Source organism: Sorex araneus, chromosome X, assembly GCF_027595985.1.
Source record: "Sorex araneus isolate mSorAra2 chromosome X, mSorAra2.pri, whole genome shotgun sequence".
Classification (NCBI taxonomy): Eukaryota; Metazoa; Chordata; class Mammalia; order Eulipotyphla; family Soricidae; genus Sorex; species Sorex araneus.
Genome location: NC_073313.1, coordinates 144811234 through 144830946, shown reverse-complemented (window position 1 = coordinate 144830946; position 19713 = coordinate 144811234). Strand labels below are relative to the sequence as shown.

Below are 19713 nucleotides of genomic sequence, written 5' to 3'. Positions count from 1 at the left end.
ACTATACCATGTTTCCAGGAACTGAGTCGCAGTCCTCCTTGTACCTCTTCTACAAGGGAAGATGTCTAGTGCATAGGCTATAGCTAGCATCAGAGAAACCTGCATCAATCGTGAAATGTTTTCCTTAGAAGACATGCAATAGTCAGTATTTATGTTACTTCTGAGAATATCAGTTTTATCATCAGCCTAAGAAAGGATTTTTGAATAAGAAAATGGAACATAGTAGGTTCTCAAGAAATGATGGCTATTGGCACCACCACCCTCATCATTACATCATTGTTACTATTTATCTCACCCTTTCTGTATATCCACCCCTGTGCTTGACCTTAATGCAGAAGAGAAAGGAGAAGTCATCAGTGGTTTCCAGTCCAGGTTAGTATATACTGATAAAACTGAAATGTACACAAGTAAGGAACATTCAAGTGCCAGTCAGTCATTAAAAAAGGATAAGAAGTTCAAAGGGAAAAACAGATCCCATAGGCTGGGACCTTCAAGAAAGACTCAGGGAGATGGGAACTGAAGGAGGCTTAAATAGACTGAATTTCCAGTATGGAGAGGGATTATGCATAGGAAAAGGTTAGATGTTCCTGGCTGAACTCAGCCCAGGCAGACTTCCAAAGCCAGCATTATTTCCTTTGTCCTTTTAAGCTGTCAGGGAGCCAGGTTCAGTGTTAAGTCAGCTTTTAGACTGCGAATATTGGACTGGCCACTGGGGGTCGACAGAGATCAAGGAATCGGGAAACTACCAAGAAGAGACCACTTTTCTTTGGGGACTCTACCTCTTTGATTCAACAATATGTCTAATGCCTTATTCCCCCACCTCTGTAATCCCACCTCCTCCCTTGTTAAATTACTAATCCCCAGGGCTCTCTTCATTCAGAAGCCCCTAAACTTCCTATCCTCCCACAATTATGACCCAATCCAAAGAGTACAATTTCTTTCCCCTCCTCTCCCAAACCCCAATCCTCCTAGTCTAGCCTGTTCAGGACTGTTACTGTCTGTGATTTGTGTTTTTGGGGGCCTGTGAAAGAGACCTCGGCTGGAAGGACAGAGAGATTTATTTCCCTCCAAAATTTGTCAAGGGAGGTCTCATCCCAACCCCAAATTAGGCAGCCCTGTATAGATGGAATTTTGGTTGGGAAGGGAGGGGAGGTTTGATGGGAGCATGAAATAAACTTTGCCTTCATTTGGGAGGTACACAGAGCCCAGTCCATAGGTCCTCCTGAATGAAGGTGGGACGGAAAACTCTAAACCAAAACTGGAGTGAGTTGTCAGAGAGGGAAGAAAATAAGGTTTCGGAATCAGAGATCCTGTTAGGGATAGTTCAGGGGCAGCTAGAGGCTGGTAGGTTCAGATGCCATGTATCTGTCAGAGGTTATTTGACTAGCTAGGCCCACCTTCTTATCTAGCCTCAGGATGCCCCTCCATGAGTATGCCTGGGTTTATCAGTAGGGAAAAAGCAAGAGACTTCACCCTATAGTTTTTATAGTAAGTTGGGATATAGGAATCTGGCTCGTAGACTTCTAAGGAATCAGCATTAAGAGGACTTGGGGAAGAAACAGCTGCCTCTTCCTTTTTCTTGGTTTGTCCAAATGTTTGATCTGCTTGAGGTGGTCTTCCAAGAGGAAGTTTATTCCTTTGTTTATGGGGTAGAACATATTCAGTGTGTTCATGAAGGTGCCAGGAACAGAGCAAAGATGCTATTCTCTAGCCAGCATCTATTAGATCTTTGAGATCATAAATTCGAATGGTGTCATTGACAGGTGGGGATGGTTGCTTATTTTCTCTCCAAAATTTCAGAGACACTGAGAGTAATGAATATCTTGGCCCTTCTTTGACATTATACAAGTAACCAGATGTAAAGAGCAACAGGTTGGCGAGGCTAGGGTGAAGCAGGGTTTCCCCAGCTGGCTGCCAGACAGGGAGAAGAAGATGAACCCAGAGTCACTGACTCACAGGAGGGTGGACAAGTCCAAAGATGAGACCCCTAAGGAGACCAGTACTAAAGGTAATAGCTGCAGTTCAAAATCTTGTATCACCACATTGAGTCATTCTCTGCTCTCAGGTGCCTGATTTAGGGATTTTCAGGAACAAAGGGCAGGCCATTTTCTGTATAGGGCTTAAGGACTTGGCACAGATTTCTAGGAATCTGGGTACATGGTAAGGGATTATATATGGAAGGGTTAAAGAAAGAGGGGAAAATATGGTCAGGCCCATCTCAGGAAGAAAAGCAAAGCTTATCACTGGTGTCATCCTGTCAATAGCATGGCCCAGAGCTAGGCTGATACCTGGAAATGTTGTGAGTGTAACTATCCATAAACCAGACATGCAGTTAAGGTAGGCTTCAGGGAGAGACAGGTCAGCATCTGCTCGAACCTTTAGTCTTTGAGGTGTTCTCTCCTTCCCCAGTCACTGGGAATTGTCATGACTGGAGAGAAAATAGCTTCCTAGAGCTTCTCCTACTGCGACTGACCTGACCTAGCCGTGAGGTGTGGTAAAGTCAGGAGGAGAACAAGGAATGATGGAAGGTTTCAGACTTTGAGAGTGAAACAGAAACCAAGTGATTGGGCCCAACAAGAACCCAAACTAAGGGGTGATGAGAATAGAGGGACCCAGCTATCGTGTCTGGCATATAGTTAGTTTTTGTGAAATGCAGCTCTCCCTCAACCCATAGGAAATGGCTATTTGCTCTGTGAAGAAGGGTGGGTCTTCCATGCAGATAAGAGACCTAATGCAAGTCAAAGATGAGGGTGGGTAAAAGAGGAAACGTCTGGTCTCACTAGGTTGTCCCAATTCACATTGCTCTGGGTCTTCAGCTAGACTTTCTAGTCTTAGACCCTTCAGTGAACAAAGCCCATCCCTTGGCACACTTTGGAATATCACTGTTAAGGCATGATTAGAAGCTCAAGTTGCATTGTTTAACAACCTAGGTTTGAATTCTGACTTTTGCATTCCTGGGTTGCATGTCTTTAGGTGATTTAGTTCACCACTCTTGTTTCAGAATGCAATCGGGTAAGAAAAAGTCAAGGTCACGAGCCGGGGAAACCAAGAGGAAGTCTGTTCATGTTTATACTTGCATGTATGACACTGACATGAGAAAAGCAAGGGTAAAGGATAAACTAAGTGTTTCAAAGCCAGGAACCAGGTTTTACCACCTGGTGCTGCCTGAATGAATATGTGAGAAAGACCAAGGGCTTCTATACCCTATGAATATACATAGGATTCTGAGAGAATATTAGAGGACCTAAAAATATGTGTGGCATGCTGAGCATGTGTGAACGGGAAAGAGCTTGTGTGACCAAGAATGAAGGGATCTCTGGGAGGCTCTTGCAAGAATAATAGTTTCCATTTACTAATCATCATGGTGGATCAAGTATGATGAGCCTTTCCTGAGCATTTTCTCATTCATCCCTCACCAGGACTCTGTGAAGGGGAGATGATCTGAGGTTACAGATAAGTTTACTGAAGCATACATAGATGAAGGGACATTCCCAAGGAACTGTGACAGCAGTGATATTTATGGCTCTGACGTTTTTCCCCCATGCCTCCTATAGGTTGGGAAACTGAGCTCAGAAGAAGCTGCTCTATAGTGCTCTAGGGGGTTGAATGATTCCTGGGTCTTCCTACAGTGGCTAGATGTTCTGTGCTTCTAGGACTAGAAAGCTTTCACATACTAATTTTAGTCAGCTTGTAGTGAGTTGAAAGTAGGCCTAGTGCTATCAGTGCTCCGGATATAGCTCATAGACTTGAGTCCTGAAGGTTATGTGTGTCCATGCCTCTACAACAACTCAGAGACTTCAGACATGTTTATTATTCCTCTCTGGTGTAGGATTTTCCTTTCATAAAATGGGGATCACGTAACTTATGTCAAAGAATTGTGAAAAGAGATGTAATAAACATGTTTCTATATACATAGTAGTCACTTATTAAGTGATAGGCTACTTTTTGCACTCGGGTCTCGCTGTTCACCATGTACTTTTTAATTGAATCACTGTCAGATAGACCCTTACAAAAGCTGGTGATAATTAGGTTTCAGTCGTACAGTGTTCCAATGCCCATCCTCCTACCAGTGCACATTTTCAAGCACCAGTATCCCCAATTTACCTCCCATCACCCCTCACCCTTCCCCAAGTCTGTCTGTCTCTCTCCCCTTTGGGGCATTGTTCACCATATACTTTGGGGGATCCTGATCTCTGTGCTATTCTATAGGTATGTACTTGAATCTTGCTCTCTCTTCTCTCCTTGCACACATCTCAATGAGTGGTTCAGCTGGGAGTCTGATCTGGTCAGTTGCCCCTCTCCCCTGTCTCCACTCGTCCCTCTCACACTGGAGCCTTTCGCCTTGAAAATGGCAAGGGTTTAGTTTCGCATTTTATACATACCCATCCGCGCATCATGGCATCATGGTCCTCCCTAGAGCCAGAGGGCACCAAAGGTTCCATTAAGAAACTCAGCAGATCAGTCTCTCAGTGAGATAAAGCCTTGAAAATGGATAAGTGGTAGAGGATTTTAGGAATGGCGTACACCTAATCATCTTCATAAAGAAGTACCAAGGAGGGGCTGGAGCAATAGCACAGCGGGTAGGGCATTTGCCTTGCACGCAGCCGACCCGGGTTCGATTCCCAGCATCCCATATGGTCCTCTGAGCACCACCAGGGGTAATTCCTGAGTGCAGAGCCAGGAGTAACCCCTGTGCATCGCCAGGTGTGACCCAAAAAGGAAAAAAAAAAAAAGTACCAAGGAGACTATAGTCTTGGTAGTTCCCAAACCAGTCCCTAATCTATCTGTATGTATTTTCCTTTCCTCCTCGTACTGGAATGCATCTCTATCCACGACACCACCCTGGCCCGTCTTGTGTTCAATGGTGTGTGTGCCACACCCGTCTTGGGCAAGGGGCTCTGTAGGACTCAAGGCTGTCGGTGTTCCAAATAACCAGTAGGGGGAGACATTAGCACGTGCGCACGCCAGTTCGGGTCTGACCGGGAAAAGTGGGTCGGACCGCGAGGGTCTGAGCTATGGGACAGAGCCAAACTTATAAGCAAGGAAGCGAGGAGGGGCGGGGAGAATGGGCTAGGGCTGGAAGACAAAGACTCAAATGGCGAAGCCAGGAGGGGCTGGAGTCTGGAGTCTTGGGGCCAGGGAGTTTGCTTTAGCATCTTCAAAAGTTGCCTACCCTGCTCCCGCTCCACCCTTAGGGGATTTTTCTTCATTGAGGGGCCCTCTCATCCCCGTGGGCCCATCCTGGAGCTTTGCCCGCGCCTTCCGACAGTCCAGGGCTCTTCCCCCAAACCTCAGGTTCCAAAGACGTGTTCCCCAGGGCAACACACCGCTGCATCCCCGACCCCACCCCGACCCCCCTGAGTCTTCATCATCCGCCGCTACCCGTGTGTGTAACTCAGGGCGCTGGGTCCATCCACAGGGACGGGAGGAGGAATGCCCACCAGAATTCGACGTGCGTCGGGACCGAGGGGAAGCAGGCTAGGCTAGCCACAGAGGCGTGCGTGTAAAGGACTGCAGAGCCGGCTTGGGCAAAACGATTTCTGGGCAGGTTCAGAGGCCAGAATCTTTGCCATGCGTGCCGAGGGGAGAGATGGCAAAGTAGTGCTCTCGCAAAGCCCCGACTTCCCACGGGCTGAGCGTTCTGGGAACAGGACGAGGCGGGACCCACCCCTAACCGCAGGGGCCGCACACACAGATGAGTGCCATGGAGAGCGCGGCGTCCTTAAGAGCTCTCTACGGCCCCGCCCCCTTCCTGTGCTGGGGGCGGGGCGCGGGCCGAGGACCCCGTATGGGCGCTTGCGATTGGCCGGGAGGAGCAGGGTCGACCTCGCGTTCGCCTGCGCAGGAAAGTAGACAGCTCCGAGGCCGCGGCGGGCAGCTGTGAGCTTTGGCCAGCCGCGGGAGGTGTGTAGGGCTCAGCCGACGCTGCAGCCCCTCGAGCGCCGGCGCCCGGGATTCAGGAATCGGCGATCGGTCACTGGGCTGCCCGGCCGACGTTCCATCGGCACGCACGGATGGGACTCCGTTCGCTGAGCGCCAACTCCCTGCTGCTCCTCTGAGCCCCGGACTGTGCCCAAGAAGAAGTAGAAGCCGTCGGAGGGAGTGGGGGGTGGGGGGCGCAGCCGGGGTTCCAGTGTGGCCTGGAGGAACAGAGCCCGTGTCTGGGAGACCTGGGGGGAAGTGCCCCAAGTGAACTCGTGCGGTGGGGAGCCTCGCATTTGCTCTCAGGGGCGCCGATCCCGGGGCGACAGCGCTCGCGGGGCTGCCATCGAGTCCTCAGTGCCAAGAGCGCGACGTGGAGAGGGCGCGCGGCCCCGAGCGGTCTCCGGGAGCCGAGCGCGATCGGGCGGGATCTCCCGGGGGGCGTCGAGCCCCCGCGTCCCGTGAGGCGGAGTGGGCCGAGGGAGCGAGCCCTTGGAGGCGGCGGTCCATGCCCGGGTCGGGGGCGGCTGCCCAGTGAGTCCCCCCCCAACCCCCTGGCCGGCCGGGCTGCGAGGAGCGACAGCGAAGCCGCCGGGAGGGGAGCACTTGGAGGCCGGCGGCGGAAGAGGATGGGCGCTTGAGCCCCCCTGGAGCACAGCGCGGCACCGCCAGGCGAGGAGAGCACTGCAGCGGGGGGCGCCGGGGGGATCCCGAAGTGCAGCCTGCCTCGGGGGAAGATGGCCCGGCCGGGGCAGCGTTGGCTCGGCAAGTGGCTGGTGGCGATGGTCGTGTTGGCTTTGTGCAGGCTCGCCACGCCGCTGGCCAAGAACCTGGAGCCGGTGTCCTGGAGCTCCCTGAACCCCAAGTGAGTAACTTCTGCCCGCTGCTTTCTGGGCCCAGGAGGGCGAGGCCGTGTGTGGCTCCCACCCCCCACCCCCGAGTGCGTCCGTCCGGGGAGGTGTTCGCAGGAGGCGCGGCGCCCCATTTTGTCTCTCTTCCCCGAGTAGTGTGTTTCTGTGGGCGGGCGGAGCAGGGTGCGGCGGGGTGGGGTGGGTGGGGGCCCTTGGCTTGAGTGCTGACCCCCCCCCCCGGGATCGAGGCGAGAGGGTGGCACCGGGCGGCGCGGGGAGCCCCAGGAGCTGGAGGGCACGGCCGAGGATGGGTGGGAGCGTGCAGAGCCCTCCTCGGGGGGCCCCTGGGAACGTGGCGGGTCGCGCAAGCTTGACCCGGGCGGGGGCCGAGGCCAGAACACGCCTTTGCGGAGCCGAGAGGAGAGCGGGGCGCGGGCCCCCTGCTCGGGCCGGGCGGCGGCGCCTGCCGCTCCATTCAGCCTTCGCTCCCTTTTCATGGCTCTTTCTTCCCCGGGTGCCGCACTGGCTTTTTCTCTTGCCTCCTCTTCCAGCCGCCTCCCCCACCCTCCTTTTCTGCCTGCCCCGGCCCGGCCCTGGAAAGGCGGGCACCGCGCTCGGGCTCACAAAGGCAGCGGGTGGGAGAGAGCTGGGGTGGGCGCGGGGCGCGGGGGACACGGGAGCCTGCGCCCGTCGGGGCTCCGGTGGGACCGGGAGTCAGAGCTTGCAGGCTCGTGGCCGCCGCTGAGCGGCCAGGGAGGTGGGTGGGGGGTGGGAGGATTCCTGTCCAAGCAGGTTAGTTGGCCACGCAGCCTAGCCGCCCCTCACATGGGGGAGTTGCTCGCGCCGAGGAGTTGGGGAGGCAGCTCCGTCGAGATGCTTTCTTTTCTTCTCCTCCTTCACGTTCACAAATTGCCCTCCCCCCCTTTACATGGCGGTGGCTCAGTGATTTCTGGGTTGGTGATGGGAAGTAACTGGGGCTGTTGGAAATGACCTCTGAACCTTTTTTTTTTCCTTTGGGTATCCAGAGCTCTACTTGGAACCGAGGGTCAAAATGCTTTCTTCCCTGTTTTCTGGAGGTGCTGGCAGTATGTGCTCGCCCCCGCTCACTGGGAAACTGAGCAGACAAGGGCTAGGGGGAAGACTCGGAAAGGAATCTCTTCCTGCCCATTCTCTCCGAGCTCCCTGCTAACTTCCCTGGCTGGAGCCTCTTGCGTTCAGGTTCAGGTGAAAAGGTATCATTCATTCCTAGAGTAGGAAAAGGCAGCTTCTTTCCTTCGCCTTTGGGGTTAAGGTACTGTCCTATGAACTGGCCAGTAGGATGGCTAAACCAGGGTCGGGGCAGAGGGCCTCACCTTTGTGTAAGAAAAGCAGTCGGCAAGAACTTCTTTAGTCAGTGCTCTCTGAACAGCAGGGATTCAGAACGATGGCGGGGTTGGGGGGATGGGGGACTGGACTGAGTAGCCCAGGAAAGCTTGTGAAGTGTCCAGTTCCTGACTGGGAGAGTGGAGGCTGGAAATGATCTCTTGAGCCAGAAGAGCTGAAGTCTTCCTGGGGTAACCCATCCCAGGGGCTCCTGAGAGTGACCTAATTGCTCTCACAGGTCTCTAACCAGAGATAGCATGCTGCTCCACAGCTGGAAAGAAGTTCTCCTGCAGAGCTGGGGGGTGGGGGGAAGCCGGGGGAAACAAGATCTCTCTGAGCTTCCCCCCCCCCCCCCCCCGCCTTTTGTGTTTTGAGCTTTTAGTGCTCTGGACAGGTTTACAGGTTTTTGAGGTCTGTCTTCCACCCTGCCCCCCACCCCCACCCAGCCCATTTCACACTGGAGGCAGGCATCCTGGGGCAGGAATGGGGGTTGACCAAGGATGCATAAGCCTTACACAAATTCCATCCTATAATTGAATAGGTCTTGAGAATGGTCTGGGACTGATCTGGGACCACAGTGCCCTCCCTCTCAGAGTTCTCTCCAGGCCCAGGAGGCTGAAATGTGGTGTGTGTAGGAGGGGGGATGGCAGGGGCCTGAAAGACAGGGGATGGACTGCCCTCGGCTCCACTTGAGCTCTTGGGGGCTGCCTCTGCCACAGTGCCCAATCCTCTTGTTGTCACAGCCTTTCAAATAAATAGCCTCTGTCTTTCCCTCTCTGCTGGCTGCCCCAGTTCTCCCTCTTAGGTCCCCGGAGCTTGGCCCTCTCACACCCTCTTTAAGCCATGCTCACCTCCCCTCTCCAGTTTGACTTGCCTGCTCTCCCTCTTTCTCACACTCCCTCTCACTCTTAGTCACTCTCTGCCTCTTTCTCTCAAGTCCTTTTGTCTCTCTCGCACATGCCTGTGCTCTCCCTCACAGGCTCATTTTCTCTCTTCCCTCCCCTTTTCTCCAGGCTTTTGGTCTCCTCAGCCCTGTCAGGAGCTTCTCTCCCCTCCCCCGCAAATCTCCCAGTGCCTATAAACCCTGCTTAATTGCTTCCTTCTTGGGGAAAAATCAAAATAAGAATTGGTGAGTCTGAGGGTACATTTTCAGGTTTCAGGATCCATGTACTGGTTCACCTCTCCTGGAAGTACCTCTCGAGTCGCTCAGCCTCTTTCCCAAATTGCTGCCAGGGCAATCTAGTGTGACAGCCCCTGGATAGGGAGGTCTTCTGTTTCCTTGGCCATTTTTGTCAGATTTGCCCCATGAACACAGAATGGAGAGGTGAGTCTCATTCTACATGAGGTTGGGAGGAGCCAGTATGTATGTGTGCTTGTGTGTGCATGTGTTCTCCTGTGTACATGCATGTGTGCCGCCCCCTCCCCCAACTCTTCCCCTGAGAGTTTGGGGCAGCCGGCAGGCCTCATACTTGAGTCCTCAGCCAAGTCCAGCTGCTGTGGTTCAGTCTCTCCATTCCTTCCTAACCCCTTCCTGCCCCCCACTTAGGTTTCCCCACCTCCAGGGGTGTGGGAATGTGCCTGATATCACATTACATCTTCTCTGTGAGGGGGTGGGGATGTGGGCTTACTTTTGTGTGTTGGACCCTTGACTCTATTTAGCTTGGGTGGGGGCAGCAGCAGACCCCAAACCATGCTTCCCTACTATGAACCAAACCAACGCATTGGTTTCAGCTCCCTCACAGCTGTTCCAGCTCACAGTCCTGGGGAGGCCAGCTCTGGAGGCGTAGCTAGGGATCTGACCTCTCCTACTCTGTGGCTGATTGGCCACAGGTGGGGTCCTGAGCTTGCTAGGAAGCAGCAACTACTAAAATTCCCTCTTCCCTTGCCTTTCCAACCCCGTGTGAGGCAGCAAGAACTAGACAGGCCCCTGAGGCTGAGAAAAGGGTGTCCCTTTTTCTCCTGTCCCAGGCTCCACACTGATTCATCAGATCTGGCGGATGGGAATGGGCAACCCCTGGATACTACTGTGCATCATTGTCTGAGGTTAGGACTATGGAGAGGCTGGGTCAGCCGGGAGGCTGCTGGTTGCCATGGGAACTATAGTTTTGGAGTTGAGCCCGGTGTGTGGTTATTAGGGGAGTTGAGGAAAGGATGCTCACGAGCTACATCTTGGGTTCCTTGCTCTGTGCACCATAATGGCCCCTCCTAGATTTTTTAATTGTTGTCTTTCTGGGGTGGGGATGTTAGCAACCAGTAGTGGATACTCTGTTGGCTTCTTCCTTATGGCTAGTGCTATGCTTGATGTGCTAACAGATGGACGGCACTGGGCCACACACCAAGCAGATGTGAGTAGCCCTGGAAAGTGGGCTTTGCCCCCACTATCCAGATTTGGAGACATAAATTCAGAGAAGGGAAAGGACTTTTCTAAGACTACTCCATTTAAAGGGGCAGAGCTATTCTAGGGGCCATGCTTTCAACACCTTTCTACTGCTATGGAGTCAATGAGATAGGCATTTAGGAGTGGTGTTTGGGGAGAGGTGTTGGCTCCCTACTCCCTGGGTTTCCCTCTCACCACATAGGTGTACATGCTTCTCTCCTGTGACTCAGGCCCTTCTGGATTCGTCATTTGACATTCTGGGGCTTCTGATTGGAGATCTGACCTCTGAGGACAGCCTGCTAGGGTGACCCAACTAAAGGCAAGCAATTCACTGCTCGGCATTTTCTCTTCTGAGTTCTGCCTAGTACCTTTGATTCCTTTCAGGGCTAGGGATTTCACTTCCTTTCAGATAGTAATAGAAGGCAGATAGGAAGTAGGGTGAAGCCCTCATTGGAACCCAGCCAGATGAGTACAAAGAAGAGCAAGAGTTTAGGGTCCACAGGGAGAGTGACTTTCTCAGGGACTCTCCTGGCTTCCCTGCCTCCACCACTGCTGTGTGTATGCCAGGCCCCAGCTGCTGTTCCTGCCCACCCACGCCTGGGCGGGCACTGCTGGGACACGCCAGGCCTGCTCCTGCTGCCTCAGGGGCTGGGTGGAGCTGGGGGAGTGAAAGAGGAGCCTTTAATTTGGGGGCTCCCCACCCTTGCTTGGATGAGAGCAGACTTGAGCTCTAGCTTGGGGTCTGTCTGCTACTGGTCCTGCCACCCTATGAGTACAGGTACAGTCATGTTGGGGTCACTGGATCCAGACTATGACTAGAGTCTTAGTTTGGACTAGCAAGGCTGGGGACCAGCCTCTCCCGATGGCCACGCTGTAACCACATGTTCTTACAGCCCGAGAGAAGGGGAAAAGGGAAGATGTATACGTTTGGTTAGATGTGGTCCATTTTCTGAGCACAACCCCATGATTGCAGGATCTCCCAAACGTAGGTCAAGAGAAGGGGAGAAGGGGCTCAGTGGAAAAAAAATGAAGCAGTGAGACAAGTGTCCTGTGACCAGTCCAGGGCCCTGGAAGCTACTGCTCCCATACTTTTAGGCATTCCGTTTCCTGTAATTCTTTTCAGCTATCATGACTGTACTTTTAAGCCCGGGAGGGAGAAAGAGATAGACTAGCTTGGAGAAGAGACAGGCCATAAGACAGAAGCAAGAATGCTCAGACTGACTCACTCTAGATCTTCTGCTCTCTGGGGAGTGATCCGTGGGTCTTAGGGTAATTGGAGGCTGAGGGTGGAAGGTCTTAGGGGTAACTGCGGTGACCTATATAAGGTGTTCTGTTAGATCGTCCCCTTTCCAGGAAAGGGCTGTGTCTTGTGGTGGCCCCAAGAAGGAAAGCTTTGATTGACTTTGTTTGCAATTGGGTGAGTGCCATTTTGAAAAGGGGGACAAAAATGACATGCATGATACCTCATAAGCAACAGTATAGTAAACCACAGTGTCTGAATGGAAGAAAATAAAGAAGAGAGTGCTTGCCATAGAGGCAAACTGTGGGGGTCTCGAGGGAAACTTGGTGGGGGCATTGGTTGAGGGAAGTAGACACTGATGAAGGAATTGGTGTTGGAACATTGTATGCCTGAAACCAAACCATGAATAACTTTATAATTCATGGTGACCAATAAAAACGAAAGTTTAACTTGAAGGAGAGATTCCTTCTTCCTTCCCTCCTCTCCTAACTCCTAACCTGGTGAATATAGGTGAGATCTGCAGGTTCTCCATGCATGGTATGACTAGCAATTGTACCTTTGTGCTTCTGTCTCACTCATACCTCAGGGCCCCTAGCCAGTTTTTCGAACTTCTCATGGGCCAGGAAGCAGTTTTCCCAGGAGTGGGGAAGATGCCAAGAAGGCACCATGATAGGAGCTCAGGGGTTGAAAAAGGCAGGGCTCATCAGACTTCTCTCCTTTTTGTACTTTAGGGGAAGGTGAATTTCCCTCTGCCAGCTGCTATGCAAATTAGTTTATGAATATTTATGAAGTCTGTTCACTGGGGTTGAAGAGAGTCTGAGGGGATTGGGGGCAATAGTCTTTTCTCCTCCCCCACTCACTATCTGTTTCCTTAATCTGTAGACATCTGCTTCCTCAGTGTCTCTGTGTTAGAGATAGAACCCTGTGTAGCTCAGTGCCAATTATGGGACTCCAGAGACAGTAGCGATGGGGGAATGCGCTCAGGGCATACAACAATCCTTAGTGAAATAGGCAGGACTAAGTGCTTAAGAAGGCAAGCTGGCCTAGATGCTTTTGTCTTCTCTTCCCTACCTACTGTCATCTCCAGGTAGAGTCTTATTGAAATAAATGCTTTAGATCTTCTTGCACCCATAGGGGTTCTCATACTGAGTTTGCTTAGTCTCCTCAAGATGGCTTTAGATACCTCTCTTCAAGGAGACCTTTACCTAATCTTTCACTTTTATTCTGTTCTCTGGTTCCTTCTGTGTGAATTGTTAGAAGTTGTTTTGGACGCCCTTTTGGAGAGAAACTTGTGTGTATGGATTGATTGGAAAGTGAAAAATGTCAGTGGGAATTATAGAGGCATTGGAGAAAATTTTCAACTTTTAAAAATGGTGTCAGGGGTCTTTCCACAAACCTTCTCTCTCAAATATTTAGGTGGGGAAGGGGGACTTCTGGGAAATAGGAGGCCTGGGTGTCCCTCCTGGTAATCTTTAGCCAACCGTGCCAGCGATTTAATGGGGAGGCCTGAGGATGCAATGTTGCTTTGGCTTGAAGTGCTAGGGATTACCCCGCCACCCTGTGAAGTTGAGGGCCTCCAGGCACCTGGAGATGTTTAGAGACCATGTGGTGCCAGGAATCAAACCAGGCCCAGCCACATGCAAGGCATGCATTTATTTACTCTACTATCTTGACCCTTTTCTGAAATTTTCACGGACTGTCATTCCATATGTGCTTCTTTTCTGACATACTGGGTTACTGCATAATTAGGTAGCAAGGTAGAGATCTAGTTGTAGTTTTTTTACCCCCTCCCCCCACTCAGCCAGATGACACCCAAGCTTGGGGGAGGCCCCTGAACATGGAGGGATGACTACTTTTTATTATCTACTTGATTGAGATCCCCTACTCATTTTTTGAGTGTCATTTCCATCCCTTGGATGAGGACTCTGAATTTTAAGAAGCCCACATGGCTTGTGTTTCTCATATGGAATAAGTCCATATGAATAAGTGGGACTACACTTTTATTCTGTAAGCTTCTTTCTGTTGAAATACTGCCTCCAGTCCTTCAATTGCTTTTCCTTCTGAAAGGGCTGCCCTTAGTGGGATGAAACCCACACTACTTACTGTGACCATTAAGCCCTTTCTGCCTGGCAGAGCTTTCCCAACCATTACTGTTCCCTCTTACTGTGTTGATTTATACCTCACGCAGGCCCCACTTTCATCCTGCCCTTCCTGTGAAACCATATCTGATCATCCAGTCAGGTGAACTTTCTTTCTCTCACTTCCTCCAACCCTTGATGTTTGAGCATTATTAGAGTGTGACCATTTACTTTTCTGACACACACTAGACAGCAAAGTACTTGAGGATAGGAATGTGTTTTCTTCCATGTTCTCTCTTTTTTTCCCCTCAAGAAACAAGACGGGGCTCATAGGTAGTTGTTGGTAATATCTGAACCGCTGCCTTTTCACAGACTAGACAATAAGCAGGGGTCAAGCATGTGTTATGCATTTGTGTATCATTGTGTTTCCCTTCAACAACTCTGTCATGCTGGGCTCTTACTATTTCAGGTTTATCTATCAAGGAACAGACCTAGCTCAGGAAGATTAGGCAACCCATCTCAAGGTTGCAAAGCAAGTAAGGACCACAGCTGTATGATTCCAAAATCTTGTCCTTTTGGATATTATTTCCTTGCTCCCAGATCCAACCTTCCCAGGCTCAGAATTGCCTCAGAAGGGCCAAAGAGATAGTACACTAGTTAGAGATACTTGCTTGGCATGTGGCCATCCTGAGCTCGATCCCAAGCACCCCATATGGTCCCACAAGTCCCTCTTGGATTAAATCCCACCAGAGTCTAGAGCCTGTAGTAATCGCTTAGCACAGCTGGATGTGGCCTAATACCTCTCCCCCAACAAAAAAGGAAAAAAAGGAGTTTGCTTAAGAAAACTCCACACTCTTCCTGTGTGGTTAGGAAAAGACAAAGAGATGTGAATAAGTTATCCTGATCAACTTCCCTCAACCTACTATTCTCTAGTTCTTGCACTTCCGGATTAGAATATGAACCTGATTCAGATATCTGCATTCATTTCCTCTCAGATATAAAGCAGAAGCTGTGTTCAGGAGGTAGGGGGATTATAACATTGATGGGCAAGTTTACTGGGCCCTAATTTATATGTGCTGTGGTTTTTGATTGCGCTTTTCTCTCTTTGTTCTTAGGATTGAAAATTTTCAAGTATTGGATTATGGGGGTAGCATAGGTCTCAGATAAAATGCTGGGCAGTAGCACTGAGGATGACTCTATAGAGTTATACCTGGTTAGAGTATGCTCATCATAATCTCTGACCAGATTCCAGTCAGTCCCTGCCTCTATCTTCCCATCAAGTCTACGATTAACAATGAAGGGACATAAGGAATGGGTTCTAGACAGGTTTTGATTCCCCAGCTTTTGGTTGGGAGCTGCGGGGGTGGTGACTAAAGCATGTATGATCTTGTTGCATGTGTGCAACACACACATGCATGCACTTAACCATATATGTGTTGCAGAGGAGGCAGTAGCAGTGGATGTGAAATAATATGAGCATGTTGGGTGTGGGAAGAGGAAAGGGCTGCCCTACCCTGGCAGCCCAGGCCTGATATTGCAATATTCAACCCTTTAGCCATGTCAGCGCCCCTGCAGAAATGCCACATTATGACAAAGGTTTCCTTCAGATAGGTAGTGCTTCACCCTGCCTGGCAGTTCATACCTGGCAGCCTTGTCCATGGGCCACCCCTTTCGTTTTCATACCCTGTTGTCAGTGTGGTTCTTTCTCTCCATAGAATGGGAGTATGCATATTCTTGCCATATTCAGCCACTGGGCCTGGCCCAGCCCTCATTGTCTGTTGTCCTGGGTCCAGCATGGCAGAGGATACACACACACACACACACACACACACACACACACACACATACACACAAATGACTGACTTTCTTTTTTCTGGGCAGGTTCCTGAGTGGGAAGGGCCTGGTGATCTATCCAAAAATCGGAGACAAGTTGGACATCATCTGCCCCCGAGCAGAAGCAGGGCGACCCTACGAGTACTACAAACTATACCTGGTGCGGCCAGAGCAGGCAGCTGCCTGCAGCACTGTGCTTGACCCCAACGTGCTCGTCACATGCAATAGGCCAGAGCAGGAAATCCGCTTCACCATCAAGTTCCAGGAGTTCAGCCCCAATTACATGGGTCTGGAGTTCAAGAAACACCATGATTACTACATCACCTGTGAGTTCCTACCCATCTTGTCCTTCTCTCTTATTCTGGAGTTGTAACTGCTTCTTTGTGGTACAATGAGAAAGCATGCAGTGAAGGCCCTGCCCACTCTGTCCTCTTTGAATACTGACATGCATTCCTCACTGTCTGGCCTTGAAATTGTGACTCTAACATTCACCCAGGAGCCCACTTCCAGTTTTCTTGGCTCTAGATGTTGAATAAGATGAGAAATTAGTTGATGGTGCTCTCTCTTTTTCACGGTCCCTCTAATAACAAGTCTTAAACAGAGTGCTTGTGGATCCATCAACTGTTCTACCTTTCTGTTCTCTTGAAACTGCAGTACAAGAGATAAGGAGTCTTCATGTCCTAAAGCACACAGAGACTTAGGGATAGAAATGGACTCCAATCCTGTTCTCCTGATTCATAATCCAGATTTCTTCCAGTCTGGATAGAAACCTTCCTCAAGATTCTAGTTCCAATGCCTTGCCCCTGAGTACTATCACCTAATGAGAAGACACAGCTTTGTGTCCACTGAGAAAGAAGGGCCAATGCCTGGTCATGATAGAAGAGCAGGGCCCTTGGGGGAGGTCTAGTTCCTAGGCCGGGCTCAGTTGGACTGGGCTAGGCTACCTTGGTCCTTGTGGGAGGTTCTCTGTGGTAGCTGTTTGCTACTTCTTGACTCCCGGTTCTTTCTGTATGGGCCACGGTTTGTGGGTAACATGAACAGACTTTCTAACTTCAAGAAGTTCACCTAACTTGTTTGGTCTTTTAGCTACATCTAATGGGAGCCTGGAGGGTTTGGAGAACCGAGAGGGAGGTGTGTGCCGCACACGCACCATGAAGATCATCATGAAGGTTGGGCAAGGTGAGTGCCTGGTCTGATGGCCCTCATTATGCTTTTGTGAGAGGCATTTTTGCTCGATATGGGTGTGCGGGAATTAAGGGAGGAACAGTGCAGGATATTTGAGGTTTGGTCTACTGGTCACTTTGGTTCACCATAGATGACTGAATCAACCTGTGTTGATGGAGTCTCTTCCTCTCATGTGTCTTCTCTCCATCCCCAGATCCCAATGCCGTGACACCTGAGCAGCTGACTACCAGCTGGCCCAGCAAGGAGGCAGACAACACTATCAAGATGGCCACTCAGGCCCCTGGTGGCCGAGGAGCTCTGGGTGACTCTGATGGTAAGCATGGTGAGTGTATAGGTGTTTCTGAGAATACCTTTTCAGAGTCTGAATCTGAGGAAATGAGGATCTGGCGCAGCCTGAGATCTGCCGTATATCCCTGGGACCCTTGGCTCAACATTTCTCCCCTCCCTCCCTCTTTTCAGAAACTGTGAACCAGGAAGAGAAGAGTGGTTCAGGTGTGAGTGGTGGTGGCAGCGGGGACCCCGACAGCTTCTTCAACTCCAAAGTGGCATTGTTTGCAGCTGTTGGTGCTGGCTGCGTCATATTCCTGCTCATCATCATCTTCCTGACAGTTCTGCTACTAAAGCTACGCAAGCGACACCGCAAGCACACACAGCAGCGGGCACCTGCCCTCTCACTCAGTACCCTAGCCAGTCCCAAGGCGGGCAGTGGCACCGCAGGAACTGAACCCAGTGACATCATCATCCCCTTACGGACTACAGAAAACAACTACTGCCCCCACTATGAGAAGGTGAGTGGGGACTACGGGCACCCCGTCTACATCGTCCAGGAGATGCCACCCCAGAGCCCAGCGAACATCTACTACAAGGTCTGAGAGCTTGGTGGCCTCAGGCCCAGAAGGACAGTTGGCTTGGACCACATTTCTCTCTACCCTACACCCCTCCCCTTGCCAGCTGTGCCCACCTTTGTATTTAGTTTTGTAGTTTTTTGCCTTTTTATAATCCCCTTTTGCCCTGCCCTGGGGCTTCTGAGGGGGTACTCATGCCTCCACCCCCATGCTCTTGTGCCTTCCCCCTCTGGTCAGGCCTCTGGGCTCTGTGGGGGTGCCCCTTCTTGGGGAGCAGGACTGGACAATGACGGCCAGCAGTCATGGAGATGGTCCACGGACCCTGCCCCCCTTGCCCCCTTGCCCCTTGCCCAGGACTGCTTGTCAACTATCCTCACTGTTTTAAATGTTTTGTGTTCATATTTTTAGCTGTCAACTATTTTTCATCTGTATTTTTTGAAGAAAAGTTGAAAAATGGAAAAAGTAGCCCCTCCTTACCCCCAGTTTTCTGAGCTTAGCCCAACCCAGTATAAGGGGCCTGGGGCAGGATGTGGCCAGCCAGGAAGCATAGGATGTCATTAATTGACAGACTCCTTGGTGTTTGGTGGGAGGGTTGGGGGAGCAGGCCAGCAATGTATGTACCCAAAAGAGATGAGAAGAGTGCCATTCATTAGTCAAGGTGTTTTGCCCTGCCTCCTAACCTTTCTTCTGCAAAGCTGATCTTGGTAAGGGGCTAGCACCTGCCACCCAAAAAAAAATCCCTTCCTTGTGAGGTTCTTGGGCATCTCCTGCTTCCCTCACTCTCACGGTAATTAGCGTCTTAATTGGCTGTTGCCTAGGGAACAGGAGAGCTGCTGCAGGCAGATGACCTCATAGAAGGTGGAGGGAGGTGAGTTGCCCAGGTGGCTATTTGCCCTGCAGAACTGGGAGTTCCTCCCCCCCTTACCTGTCCTGTTCTCTCATCTTTGGCATTCTTTGGCCTGGTGGGGAAACAGAGGCTTGGGCAGAGACCTAAGTGGGTGTAAGATCAGACAGGCTGCGTTTCTGGGCTCTAACATAGATGGGTTATCACACAACCCAGATCCTACTAGCCACCCAGTCTTGGCCTAGGCCCTAGAAAGAGAAAGAGGCTGCCAGGGCTGGGCCAGCATGCTGTGCACTTTGATCCCAGCTCCTTGCCAGCATGACTGCTAGCAGATTGCCAAATGAGTGTGCCTTGCAGGCTCTCCCAGAGTGACCATGGAAGGAGCTAGGCTTCATACCATCCACCGCCACACTGCCTCCTGGCCAGCTGCCCACACAGTGCCAGGTGGGAGAGGGAAGCAAAGAGCCAACCCCTTCCAGGTGGTAGTCTGAAGGGTTTTTTTGTTTTTGTTTCTGTTCCCATTTCTGTAAATACTAGTCTTTTTGGAAAAAAAATAATGTAAAGATGTTTTGTATAAACTCTGAATTATTTTCCTGTTGCTTTTTTCTTAGAAAAAAAAAAGAGAACTAAAAAAAAATAACTTCTTGGAGAAATGGGTGTAAAATGGTGTCGTGATATTGGGGAATGAAGTATGAGTGAGTGAGTATGTGTGTGAGAGAGAAAATGAGTGAGCAAGGTAGGGAGGGACAGAGAGAAAACAAAATGAGAGAGAACGAGAACAAGTGTTTTGAACAAACTCTGAATTGTTTTCCTATTGCTTTGTCCTCAGAAAAAAAGAAGAACTAAAGGAAAATTAACCTCTTAGAGAAATGGGTGTAACATGGTGTCATGAGATTGGGAAATGAAGTATGAATGAGTGAGTTGTGTGTGAGAAAGTGAGTGAGCAAGGTAGGGAAAGAAAAAGAGAGAGCAAGAATGAGAGAGAAAGTGAGAGAACAAGTCTGAGTGAGTGTTCCTTTTGATTTTCTGTGCCCAAACCACCAAGTTGGAGGTCTCAGAAGAGGGTAGTTTACCCAGTGAAACAAGATGTTTCAAGTGCCCTATGTCCTTCCTACTCTCCCCCAATTTTCTCTGCCCTCTTATTCCTCTGCAGTCTGTGATCATTTCCCCCTTTCC

At 50.7% G+C, this 19713-nt stretch overlaps 1 protein-coding gene across 2 annotated transcripts; it reads left to right on the top strand.

Annotated features, from left to right (window-relative positions):
* The first annotated feature begins 6656 nt into the window (after positions 1–6656).
* EFNB1 (ephrin B1) lies at positions 6657–19198 on the top strand. Of its 2 annotated transcripts, none has more exons than XM_055121019.1 (5): positions 6657–6787; positions 15712–15989; positions 16750–16842; positions 17042–17161; positions 17308–19198. In XM_055121019.1, exons 1-5 carry the CDS (start codon positions 6660–6662, stop codon positions 17718–17720), a joined length of 1032 nt encoding a protein of 343 aa, XP_054976994.1. In that variant the 5' UTR covers positions 6657–6659; the 3' UTR covers positions 17721–19198. The 2 variants fall into 2 exon arrangements, with proteins under 2 accessions (XP_054976994.1, XP_004615804.1); XM_004615747.2 differs by having other exon boundaries at positions 17042–17170.
* The last annotated feature ends 515 nt before the right edge of the window (positions 19199–19713 follow it).